At 38.0% G+C, this 13,958-nt stretch overlaps 1 protein-coding gene across 2 annotated transcripts in view; it reads right to left on the reverse strand.

Moving 5' to 3' along the window:
* CNOT6 (CCR4-NOT transcription complex subunit 6) overlaps positions 1-13,958 on the reverse strand; it is a 79,795-nt gene that overhangs the window by 11,605 nt on the left and 54,232 nt on the right. The window contains exons 4-6 of one of the 2 annotated variants that reach the window (XM_043910666.1): positions 13,050-13,135; positions 1,295-1,399; positions 1,145-1,213 (exon numbers count right to left, since the gene is read on the reverse strand). In XM_043910666.1, the coding sequence (XP_043766601.1) occupies positions 1,145-1,213; positions 1,295-1,399; positions 13,050-13,135 (260 nt within the window). The remainder of the gene's footprint in view (positions 1-1,144; positions 1,214-1,294; positions 1,400-13,049; positions 13,136-13,958) is intronic. The other variant, XM_043910665.1, reaches the window with a different exon arrangement.

Raw genomic sequence — 13,958 nt, forward strand, 5'->3', positions numbered from 1 at the left:
ACTTTGTTTCACTTTAAACTAAGTTTGATTTTATTCATTCAATAATATATTCACAGAAAAGCTACCATATGCCAGACATGGCATAAGTCAGATAATAAATCAAGAACAAATATATGAACAAATATAAATAACTGTGTTTCCCACTACAGAGGTACAGACAGAAGGTTCAAAAGGAAACAGGCTAAGATCTTGAGTCCTTCAGCTTCTAAGTCCAAGGCTCCTCATTGCTATGCTCCCTCCACCACTTCATCAATTATTAATGTAGAATGTAATCTGACATTTATCTAAGAAAACATGTTTTTTCTTAACAGCCATCTCTGCTTTTCTTCCACAAAGCAACTATTAATTCACATGGAAGAAAAACACCATTGCACACACAACAGAAGTGCCCAAACTACTTTCATACACTTTTAAAAGATCAGAGTCACTAGCTTGATTTCTCTCTCAAGTAGGTGTTTTTGCTATAATTTTGCATTATCAAATACATCTGGAATACAGTAGAATTTGGAAAATTACAATATAGAAAGATTTTGGTGTATTTATTATAACTGAATTTGATCAATACTTTAGAGCAGCGTCTCTACACTGACATCACGGGTAGGTAATTCTTTGCTGTTGGGGGCTGTGCTACGCACAGCAGCACCTCTGATCTCCAGCCACAAGATGCCAAGGGCACATCTACCAGTTGCTGACAATGAAAAAGTATCTCAGACGCTGCTGCATGTCTTCTGGGAGATGAAGCCACCTCTGGTTGAGAAGCACTGCCTTATACCAGACTTTCCTTCCCTGGTGGCTCAGACGGTAAAGATTCTGCCTGCAATGCAGGAGACTTGGGTCTGACCCCTGGACTGGGAAGATTCCCTGAAGGAGGGAACAGCTACCCCCTCCAGCCTTCTGGCCTGGAGAATCCCTATGGACAGAGGAGCCTGGCAGGCGACAGTCCACGGGATCACAAAGAGACAGACACGACTGAGCGACTTCCACTTCACTCACACAAGCCTTTATTATTATTATTATCTTCAAACCAAATCAACCTTAAGCATTCTACTGTAATACTGCCCATAATCTGAAGCATACCAACAATACTATTAGGTTTAAAAAAGACAAAGTAAAAATAAGATTGAAAAAAAATCAGGTTACCAACCCGTTGGCCGTGTTCTGTCTGGTTCTTGTAACATAATCCAAGATCTTGGAGGTGGCTGTTCTGTTGAAACTAGTTGAACATAAAACACAAAATTAAACAATATTCTTAGATGTCTTTCTAAAAAAATGGTTTAATCAAATGACCACTTACTTCTTTTTGCAGTACCTGCCAAATTATCAAGCAAATAGTTCAGTAGCCTTCTTGTTCCATCTGGCTCCAGATAGAGGTTCAATATATCCTGGGTAAGTGGATTTCCTGGAAATATTTTTAAAATAGGTAAAATGAAACAAAGACAAATATTAAAATATTTCAAAACTGAAAAATATACCAAAACTATCAGATCATTTGTATATTAACTATGTAGTTATATATATTAACCACACATATAAAAACATATACATTAACTCAATATATCAAACTAGAAAAAATATTTTTTTCAGTTTTTGATGTGAAGAGTAAAAATGATTCATACCACATTACACAGAAGTATCCAAAAATGATTACTAATGGACTGATGTCAATCTAGAAGATATCTAATAGTGCTCTGCATTTGACTCTGCCTCTTCAAAACTTTCATAATGATCAAAAGCAAGTAAAATGGGATTGGGGAAGAGTGGGAAGAAGGACTAGGAGAAGGAAAGATGAGAGCCAATATAATCAATCTGAGAATCATAACTTAAGAATGCTACAAAGTTAATAAGGAAATATCCTACTGAGAAATGCAGTCTAGCACTTAGATTTTTTTAAAATTCTAAAGAATGAAATAGCAAGATGAGACAGATTTGGTTTAAGATTAACTCACTAATGAAGGGGGAAAACCCCAGAGCAGTATTCCAACAGCAAACTCAATCACTGTCTCATAAGTGCCAAAAATGAAAGCAAATGCAATGATTTACATGTATTGTTAAGAGTCCAAAATTCTCAGAAGGGTTTCTTACATACGAGAAGTAACAACACAGTACACTGTTTAAAACCAAAGTTCCCATCCATGCTTCATTTTAAGAAAGACTAGTAAATTCTATAGACTGAAGATAGTTAAAATAATAAGACATTTTAGCCATTCGAAAAATTTTTAAAAAGCATAGAATTTAAGAATCATCACCAAACAGAAAAAAAGTAATTTGCATTTATTCTTTTCTCTTATGAAAGAACAGACACAAGAAACAGAATGAGGACAAGGGGCAGGATCTGCCAGAAAGCCAGCTCAGAAGAGAAGTGGTTGGGAAGCATTAGGACTATTTATGGTGACACGCCCTCACCTGTGAGATACTGGAGTATCCTTCATAAAAAGCCCAGACTAAATGGGTGGGAAGAACAGCTAAATTAGTTGACTTTTAAGATCTCTATGATTTTAATAACTGTAAAGGTAAAAATGTGCTCCTATAAATGCAAAGTATTAATTGCAGGAAGACAAGTTACAACCTATGTGTACAGTTCTTTACAGATACCAGAGTCCTGAAATTTTCATTTAGTCACAATCCTATGAAACAGGTAGCTATAACTTGAAAGTTACCAGGACCCTATGAGTGTGTTGAGAAAATGAAGTCAACTAAAAATTTCTCAGTACCAGGTAAGCAACCCATTCTAACCAGATTACACTTACTGCTGTCTTTTTACTACTTTCTAGCGTAAAAAATATTTAAAGGCAATCACTGAGGTTACAGAATTCCAGCTGAGCTAATTAAAATCCTAAAAGATGATGCTGAGAAAGTACTGAACTCACTATGTCAGCAAATACGGAAAACTCAGTAGTGGCCACAGGACTGGAAAAGTTCAATTATTATTCCAAATCAAAAGAAAGGCAATGCCAAAGAAAGTTCTCATTACTGTACAATTGCACTCATACCACATGATAGCAAGGTTATGCTCAAAATCCTTCAAGCTAGGTTTCAGCAGTAAGTGAAATAAGAACTTCCAGATGGAAAAGCTGGATACAGAAAAGGAAAGGCAGAGGAACCAGAGAACAAATTGCCAACATCCACCTGACCAGAAAGAAAGCAAGAGAATTCCAGAAAAAATACCTACTTCTGCTTCATTGACTATGCTAGAGCCTCTGACTGTGTGGATCACAACAAACTGTAGAAAATTCTGAAAGAGATGGGAATACCAGACCACCTTAGGTGTCTCCTGAGAAACCTACATGCAGGTCAACAAGAAGTACCAGAACCAGACATGGAACAGTGGACTGGTTCAAAATTGAGAAAGGAGTTCGTCAAGGCTAAATACGGTCACCCTGCTTATTTAACTTATATACAGAATACATCATGCAAAATGCTAGGCTGGATGAATCACAAACTAAAATCAAGATTGCCAGGAGAAACATCAACAACCTCAGATTTGCAGATGATACCACTCTAATAGCAGAAAGCAAGAGGAACTAAAGAGACGCTTTATGAGGGTGAAAGACGAGAGTGAAAAGGCTGGCTTAAAACTCAACATTCAAAAAACTAAGACCATGGCATTTGGTCCAATCACTTTATGGCAAATAGAAGGGGGAAAAGTAGAAACAGCGACAGATTTTATTTTCGCGGGCTCTAAAATCACTGAGGACAGTGACTGCAGCCATGAAATTTAAAGACACTCGCTCACTGAAAGGAAAGCTATGACAAACCTGGACAGCGTTTTAAAAAGCAGAGACATCACTTTGCCAACAAAGGTCCCTACAGTCAAAGCTATTGTTTTTCTAGTAGCTACGTGTGGATGAGAGAGCTGGATCATAAAGAAGGCAGACTGCTTAAGAATTGATGCTTTCAAACTGTGGTGTTGTAGAAGACTCCTGAGAGTCTCCTGGACAGCAAGGAGATCAAACTAGTCAATCCTAAAGGAAATCAACCCTGAATATTCACTGGAAGGACTGCTGCTGAAGCTCCAATACTGTGGCCACCTGCAGTGAAGAGCTGACTCACTGGAAAACATTCTGATGCTGGGAAAGATCCAGGGCAAGAGGAGAAGGGGGTGACAAAGGATGACGTGGTTGGATGTTATTGACACAACGTACATAAATCTGAGCAAACTATAGGAGAAGGTGAAGGACAGGGATTTGACTTTATAAGATATTAAGATGAGGTGGCAAGAATACACAGAACTATACAAAAAGATCTTAATGACCTGGATAACCACAATGGTGTGATCAGTCACCTGGAGCCAGACATCCTGGAGCGCGAAGTCAAGTGGGTCTTAGGAAGCATCACTATGAACAAAGTTAGTGGAGGTGATGGTATTCCAGCTGAGTTATTTCAAATTCTAAAAGATGATGCTATTTAAGTGCTTCACTCAATATGCCAGCAAAGTTGGAAGACTCAGCAGTGGCCACAGAACTGGAAACGATAAGTTTTCATTCAAATCCCAAAGAAGGGCAATGTCAAAGAATGTTCAAACTACTGCACAATTGCATTCATTTCACATGCTAGCAGGGTCACACTCAAAATCCTCCAAGCTAGGTTTCAACAGTACATGAAACAAGAACTTCGACATGTATAAGCTGGATTTAGAAAACGCAGGGGAACCAGAGATCACATTGCCAAGATCCGCTGGATCACAGAAAAAGCAGGAGAATTTCAGAAAAACATCTACTTCCGCTTCACTGACTACACTAAAGCCTTTAACTATGTGCATCACAAAAACTGTGGGAAATTCTGAAAGAGATGTGAATACCAACAACCTCACCAGTCTCCTGTGAAATCTGTATGCAGGTCAAGAAGCAACAGTCAGAACCAGACATGGAACAACGAACTGGTTTCAAATTGGGAAAGAGTATGTCAAGGCTGTATATTGTCACTCTGCTTATTTAACTTATATGCAGAGTACATCATGCAAAATGCTGGGCTGGATGTAGCACAAGCTGGAATCAACACTGCCAGGAGAAATATCAATAACCTCAGATAGGCAGATGACACCACCCTTATGGCAGAAAGCGAAGAGGAATTGAAGAACCTCTTGACGAAGGTGAAAGGGGAGAGTGAAAAAGCTGGCTTACAACTCAACATTCAAAAAAGCTAAGATCATGGCATCCAGTCCCATCACCTTATGGCAAATAGATGGGCAAACAATGCAAACGGTGACAGACTTTCTTTCTTTGGGCTCCAAAATCTCTGCAGACAGTGACTGCAGCCATGAAATTTAAAGACGCTTGATTCTTGGAAGGTTTGAAACCTATGACAAACCTAGAGAGCATATTAAAAAGTGGAGATGTTACTTTGCCAACAAAGGTCCGTCTAGTCAAAGCTACAGTTTTTTGAGTAGTCATGTATGGATGTGAGAGTTGGACCATAAAGTAGGCTACCATAAAGAAGCACCAAAGAATTGATGCTTTCAAACTGTGGTGCTGGAGAGGACTCTTGAGAGTCCCTTGGACAGCAAGGAGATCAAACTAGTCAATCCTAAAGGTAATCAGCCCTGAATACTCTTCGGAAGGACTGATGCTAAAGCTGACGCTCCATTTCTTTGGCCACCTAATGCAGAGCACCTATTGACTGGAAAAGACCCTGATGATGGGAAAGACTGAAGGCAAGAGAAGGAGACAACAGAGGACAAGATGGTTGGACAACATCACTGACTCAATGGACATGAGTTTGAGCAAACTCTGGGAGATGGTGAAAGACAGGGAAGCCTGGTGTGCTGCAGTCCATGGGGTCACAAAAGATCAGACATGAATGAGTGGCTGAATAACAACAATAAATGGATGAAGTCAAATGGTATATTTCCCACAATGTAGGAGTGCTTTTTGAAATTCCTTTAAATTTATAATTAATCCGGCTCTCCACTGCCTGGAAAAATAATATATATAGGGTAAACTTTAAAAGTACAACACAATTCTGCAATTAAAACATGATGTTGAGTCCTCAAAACTAAGGAAGAAAAGTGAGAGAAGCTGCTTCTGAAAAGATGAAGTAAACATACTTTTCCCTATTCCTCCTACCAAAAACAACTAAAGCCTCTGTAAAGAAACATAAGGCTGAATGAAACGTGGTAAGAAGGCAGAATGATCATATGGCAGTTCTATTTCCAGTTTTTTAAGGAATCTCCACACTGTTTTCCATAGTGGCTGTACTAGTTTGCATTCCCACCAACAGTGTAAGAGGGTTCCCTTTTCTCCACAGCCTCTCCAGCATTTATTGCTTGTAGACTTTTGGATAGCAGCCATCCTGACTGGTGTGTAATGGTACCTCATTGTGGTTTTGATTTGCATTTCTCTAATAATGAGTGATGTTGAGCACCTTTTCATGTGTTTGTTAGCCATCTGTATGTCTTCTTTGGAGAAATGTCTGTTTAGTTCTTTGGCCCACTTTTTGATTGGGTCATTTATTTTTCTGGAATTGAGCTGCAGGAGTTGCTTGTATATTTTTGAGATTAGCTCCGGCCTGGTGCACTGGGAAGACCCAGAGGAATCGGGTGGAGAGGGAGGTGGGAGGGGGGATCGGGATGGGGAATAAGTGTAAATCTATGGCTGATTCATATCAATGTATGACAAAACCCACTGAAATGTTGTGAAGTAATTAGCCTCCAACTAATAAAAAAATTAAAAAAAAAAAAAAAATAATGCTATGATGAAAAAAAAAAAAAAAAAGAAGGCAGAATGATCAGGACCTGAGGAACAACACAGCAGAGAATTCCTTGAACTATTTGCCTAACACAGATACAGAACTGAAGCAGCCAGCAACCTGAACATATAAATGGGAACAGGAAAAAAATCCAACAAAAGCCAAAGGACGAGGAAAGGGCAACCTAACGGAACAAAACTTATAGATAGTAGCAGTTTTACTCCAGCTAAACACCAAAGAAATAAAGAGCAACTAGTAAAGAAGATGTACAAATAGTTCATTCAAATGTACTTAGACAAATTAAAATAGTAATATATAAAGACGTTCAAGTAACGCATAGGAAGACAAGAAAAGGAAAACAAAAAACAAAGCAAGGAGAAAAAAAGAGAAAACAAAAAATGAAGAGGCAGCTGAGGCCCCAATAAATCTGTATGCGGGTCAAGAAGCAACAGTTAGAACCAGACATAGAACAATGAACTGGTTCCAAATTAGGAAAGGAGTACATCAAGGCTGAATATTGTCACCCTGTTTATTTAACTAATATGCAGAGCACATCAGGTGAATTGCTGGACTGGATGAAGCACAAGCTGGAATCAAGATTGCCGGGAGAAATATCAATAACCTCAGATATGCAGATGACACCACCCTTATGGCAGAAAGCGAAGAGGAACTCAATAAAGAGCCTCCTGATGAAAGTTAAAGAAGAGATTGAAAATGCCGGCTTACCACTCAACACTCATAAAACTAAGATCATGGTATCCAGTACCATCATTTCATGGCCAACAGATGAGGTAACAACGGAAACAGTTAAAGACTTTATTTTCTTGGGCTCCAAAATCACTGCAGATGGTGATTGCAGCCATGAAATTAAAAGACGCCTGCTTCTTGGAAAAAAAGTTAATGACCAACCTAGACAGCATATTAAAAAGCAGAGACATTACTTTACTGACAAAGGTCCATCCAGTCAAAGCTATGTCTTTCCCAGTAGTCATGTATGGATGTGAGAGTTGGACCATAAAGAAAGCTGAGCACCGAAGAATTGATGCTTTTGAACTGTGGTGTTGGAGAAGACTCTTGAGAGTCCCCTGGACTGCAAGGAGATCAAACTAGTCAATCCTAAAGGAAATCAGTCCTGAATATTCATCAGAAGGACTGATGCTAAGCTAAAGCTCCAATACTTTGGCCACCTGATACAAAGAACTGACTCACTGGATAAGACCCTGATGCTGGGAAAGATTGAAGGCAGGAAGAGAAGGGGACGACAAGAGGATGAGATGGTTGGATGACATCACTGATTCGATGGGCATGAGTTTGATCAAGTTCCGGGAGTTGGTAACGGACCAGGAAGCCTGGTGTGCTGCGGTTCAAGGGGTCATGAAGTGTCGGACACAACGACTGAACAACTGAACTGAAGTGAATATCGCCTTGATACCGAAACTAGGCAAACTGAGTATAAAACAAACAAAAAACAAAAATACAAACATCTCTCATGAATAGAGTCATGAATCCTTAAGAAAATATTAGGGTACACACATGGGCAATAAATAAACTATTCACCATGATCAAGCAGATTTTATTCCAGGAATGCAAGCGTGGTTCAATATTCAAAAATTAGTTACCAGGCTAAAGAAGAAAAATTACATATTACATCATATCAACTGATATAAAACAAATATTTGATAAAATTTAATACCCATTCTTGATTTAAAATGCTCAGAAAAAGGACAGAAGGAAATTTCCTCAAACTGATGAAGAGCATCTACAAAATACCTACTGCTAACATTATACTCATAAATGAAAACAATATTTTCTGAGATCAGGTAAAAGGAGGGATATCTGCTTTCATAGCTCTTACTCAACATAGTGCTGGAAGTTATAGTAAGTGCCATAAGGCAAGAGAAAGGGGGGGAAGCATATATATTGGAAAAAATAAAATACACTTGTTCCTATTTGCAGGTAAGTAATTTTCTACATATTTTGTAATTTTGTAATTACCAAATAACCTATAAGAAAAAAAAAAAAAAGGAAAAGAAAAACCAACTCCTAAAAATAAAATTGGGTTCTACAATGTAGAAGGACATACAATAAAAATTTTAAAATCCATTATATTTCTGTATATGGGGAATAAACATGAGGAGGGCACTGCAACAGCCCACTCCAGCATTCGAGCCTGGAGAACCCCATGGACAGAGGAGCCTGGTGGGCTACCGCCCATGGGGTCACAGAGAGGCAGACATGACCAAAGCCACTTAGCACATCACACACATACCGGAATGAACACGCAGAGAGCAAACTCTAAAATGCACCATGATTTACATTCACTCAAACAAACACACAGAAAGACCAGCATTAGGTCTAACAAAATACTTACAGGACTTACATACTGAAAACTATACAACCCTGATGAAAAAGATCAAAGAAGATCTAGATATAAGAAAAGATATAGCACATTCTTTGATTGGAAGATTCTACATAGTAAAGATGTCAGTTCTCCCCAATTTGATATACAAGTTACCAAATCCAAGCAGTATTTTTTTATAACCACAGACAAAATTATTCTAAAATGTACATGGAAAGGCCAAAGAACTAGAATAGCTAAAACCATTTTTAAGAAGACTATAGAGGAAGAATCAATCTATCTATTAAGAGTTATTACTCTATTTCAATTTCCAAAAACTATGTGATATTGGCAGAAGGCCAGACACAGAGACTGATGAAAAGAAGAGAATCCACATAGATATGTTCAACTGATTTAGGAACACAGTGCAAAAGCAATTCAACGGAGGATAAACTTCTCAACATGTGGTGCTGGAGCAGCTGGACACAGAGCGCTGTTTTAAAGGGTTCTTAGACCTGACACCAGAAGCAAGCTCCAGAAATAAAAAACCAATAAACCAGACTTTACCAAAATTTAAAACGTTTGCTATATAAAATACCCTGTGTGATAGTGTGATTTACCTTAAGGAATATATATTTACCTTCTGTCTGGTGTTCCTGATACATAGATCCTAAAACTTCTGAAATTTCCTAAGTGATGAGATTGATAAAGATGCTTCATATTAATGAGGTGATATCTGGATTTCTCTCAAAGATAGGGCTCGTTGCTAAGAGAACCATTATGTGACTAGAAGGCTGGAACTTTCAGTCCCACCCCCAGAAGGGACAAAACACCAACAGCCAATGATCTAATCAACAAAATGGAGCCTCCATAAAAACCCAGTAAGATGGTTAAACAACCCATGAATATATATATCTATACCAAGGAATACTACTCATCAATATAAATGAGCAACCTGGGTGACTTTCCAAAGAATTAACCCGAGTTAAAAAAAAAAAAAAAAAAAACTCAAAAGCTTAGACACAGCATGATTCTATGTACCCAGTCTTTTTAACTAACTAATTTAATGGCCGCACCGGGTCTTCACTGCAGCGCGGCGTCGCTGTGAGCGCACAGCGCAGGGGCCGCCCTCCAGCTCGGAGCGTGGGCTCCCCACTGCGCGGCCCCCCTTGCTGCCGAGCAGCCCCTCGGCGCTTGAGCTGCAGCAGCTGCTGCACTTGCGCTCAGGCGCTGAGGCTCGCGGGCTCTAGAAGACAGGCTCAAACGTTGTGGCACACGGGCTTAACTCTGCAGCATGTGGGAGCTCCCAGACCACGTATCGAACCTGTTGTCTCCTGCACTGGCAGGCAGATTCTGTACCACTGACCCACCAGGGAAGCTCTACATCTTATTTTTGAAATAACAAAATTCCAGAAAGTTTTTTTAGTGGTTGTAAGAAATTCAGGAGTGAACTGGGGCAAGAGGCAGCAAGTGTGGCTATTAAAGGGCAACATGAGGGATCCTTTGGTGATGGAACTATTCTGTACCTTGACTGTGCATGTGTGTGTTAGTAGCTCAGTCGCGTCAGACTCTTTGCAACCCCATGGACTATAGTCCGCCAGCGTCCTCTGTCTGTGGAATTCTCCAGGCAAGAATACTGGAGTGGGTAGCTATTCCCTTCTCCAGGGGATCTTCCCGACCAACACCCTGCTTGTGAAGCTATACTATAGGTTTGAAGATGTTATCACTGGAGGCAAACTGGTAAAGGCAGATGAACTGGTCTCTGCGTTATTTCTTACAGGTTCATGTGAATCTTTTAAGTACCTCAAAATTTGTTTAAAAAAATGAATGTGCATCTAAGGTTACAGCCCTATCTTTCACAGTAGAACAATTTTGAAGAACATGGAAAAACGTTTAAAAAAAAAAAAGTGACACATGCTACCCTTAGGCAAACAACTTTAAAGAAAATGGTATGAACTGATTTATGAGGCAGAAATACTCTGGTTCTGCATGAATGGATGATATAGCAAATAGACTTGATTTTTGAACAAAGTGATACATTTTCTCTTTCAAATAATGAACAGTGACATCAGAAACTATGAAAGTTTTCACAGAGTAAGGGTAATGTAACTGTTTTTTAGTAGCTAGCACAACATTAAGATGCAAAATTGCAAAGTTCAGGAAAATAACAGAGATCTGTCTTAAAACGGTGAAATTAAGTGAAAAGACTGCTGTTGCAGACAGATACGTAACAATGTCCAACAGAATTGCTGAGATATACAAACATCTCAGTGAAACTACACTTCCAAAAGAGAAACATAACAGCACAAATGTCAAATGGTAAAGGCTCTTTCTGAAACAGAAAACCAAGGAATCAAAACTGAAGGTGCCATATAAAGACTTTCCTACCCATCCCCAGCATTTACTTTCACAGGCTTTCACATACATTAAATCAGTGTAAAACTTGTGACCAATGACGCTAACCTCAAATAAAGTTTGTAACCTTTAGAGGATGACATAGTTGGATAGTATTACAGACTCAATGGACATGAGTTTGAGCAAACTCCAGGAGACAGTGAAGGACAGGGAAGCCGGGGATGCTGCAGTCCATGGGGTCGCAAAGAGTCAGACACGACTTAGCAACTAAACAACAGCAAAATATTTAGAGAAATGAATACAGGCTAAGGTTTGTAAAATATATATACTATAAGATTACAAAAAACCTTAAACCAGAAGGACATACAACAGTAGCTGGCACTGGGAGGAAAAAAAGACTAGAAGAGGAACAAAGAACAGGGCCTTAACATTCTGTAATGTTTTATTTCTTTTACATTAAAAAAAGACACAAAAGTGACAAAATGTTGCTAATTCTGACAGTCCTTATATGGATTACACTTTGCTACGTTTTATATTTTTCTGTTCTTCAAATTTAAAAACAGGAAAGTAAGAATAAATCAGACTTACCATAGGGAAATAGAACAGAAAAAGGCTTTTGCAACTCACATTTCCCTGATATCCATTTTAAGAGGCAGGCCTCACCCAGTGTAACCATATAGATAAAACCTTTCCAAAGAACCATTTATAAAAGTGATGTCTGTTGAACATGGTTTTACATGTATTTGTAAAGGTAGTATTTATATTCTTCCAGTTGCTTTTGTGAACAATAACACTAATTTTATAATATGACATGGATTTATATAAATAAAAACCTCATTCTATAACTCTTTTTAAGAAATAAAATTCTTGAAGACCTAATTATGTGATTTTGGAGTGGAAGGGGTGACCCACACACAGCATGTGGGAGTTCTCCAACCAGAGACTGAATTCAGGCCCCTTGCAGTAGAAGGGCAGAGTCACAACCACTTGATCGAGAAGTCGTCTCCCTGTGCTCTCTATTTAGGAATCAATTATAGAGTAAGCTGGCTACATCTACAAGACTAGTGAAGATCATAATGTGATAAAAAAAAAAAATTACAAGTATTAACATATGCTTAAAATGTAACTTTCAATCTTGCTGGTTTAAAAAAATATTTCTCAATACTTCTTACTGCGTCAGTTATGTCCCCAAGTTCTAACATATTAATGAAGTCCTTATAAATCAATTTTATTTTTGATTTTTTTGATCTTTAAAAAAATGCTTATACTGGTCTTTATATTAAAGGATTCAAACGTATCAAAATTGTCTGTTTTCTGCACTTTGTAAGAATTTCCATTTTTTGAGATTTGAACATTAAAAAAAAAGAAATAAGCTGTTTTACAGCATGATGAAATAAAGTCTGACGTCAAGAATGTATCACCAAAACAAAGAGGTGACTGAAATAAGGGCAAGAAAAGCAAGGCTGGGCTAGGACGAAAAAACATTAAAAAGACTAGCAGACGATCTATCAGTGAAAAAGAGAAAAAACTAGTGGGCTACATCTAACAAACTGATGAACTCTTGGGAAGAATGAACCTTCAAATCCCTGGCAAAAAGATTCCCTCTTATGCCTTCTTTAGACTCAAAGACATACATGTAAACCATAAGCAGCACAAATACGGGAAATCATACCTTTCAGGCCTAAAGTCTGCAACTGAAACAGTTTTCCCAGCTCAAAAGGTAGAACTCGTAACAGGTTGTTATTTAAATGGAGTTCCCTGTAGATGTAAAAATTCCAGGAAGTCAAAAGATATATTAACTTTAACAGCTAAAATCAGCAATATGATTTCTAGGAATATAAAGATATAAATACCTAATACAAATTTAGTATTATATGCTAATGTCCAGCACAGTGCTTCTCAAATCATATGTGGTTAAAAAAAAAAGACACAACAAAAAAATCACAAACTGCCAAAGACAAACATTTATAAAACACAGGGGGAAAAAAATCGATTCTTGTAAAAGTGAGAAAGAAAAAGACCAACAAAATATAAGCCCATTTTTTAGGAGCATGATATTCAACAGACACATGTTGCGTATCTCACTGCAAGCTGGTGACGCACTCTGAAATGGCAGTCCAGAGCCTACACTGGTCGGCACAGATGGAGGTCTCCCACACATATTTCAGAAAGTGGGAATGAAAATACAGCCTAACATGTAAATTGTGAAAACAGAATTTAAATGATAGCATCATGCCAAAACAAAATACTTTATGGTAGCTGCATAATAAGTTTATGATTGATATTTTTCCAAATTTACTAATGTTTCATTTTATAAATAATGGCAGCTATATTAATAACTACTGATAATTTTAATGATTTGTTTTGCACGGAAAATGTAACTATGAAAGGCATCTTCAGTAGTAAAAGAAGATCCAATACAAAGATACTGGTAATATCCTATAATAGTAAGTTTTGTCAATTTTTACATGTGAATGAGAACTACTTTTAAAATCCTTGGTTCTTAGAATTTAAAAGAAGCTTGGTTACTACTGAGTAAAACCAGAGGTTGGTGAGGCCATAAAATGAACAAGAAAAACTT

The sequence above is a fragment of the Cervus elaphus genome, chromosome 9, assembly GCF_910594005.1.
Source record: "Cervus elaphus chromosome 9, mCerEla1.1, whole genome shotgun sequence".
Lineage (NCBI taxonomy): Eukaryota > Metazoa > Chordata > Mammalia > Artiodactyla > Cervidae > Cervus > Cervus elaphus.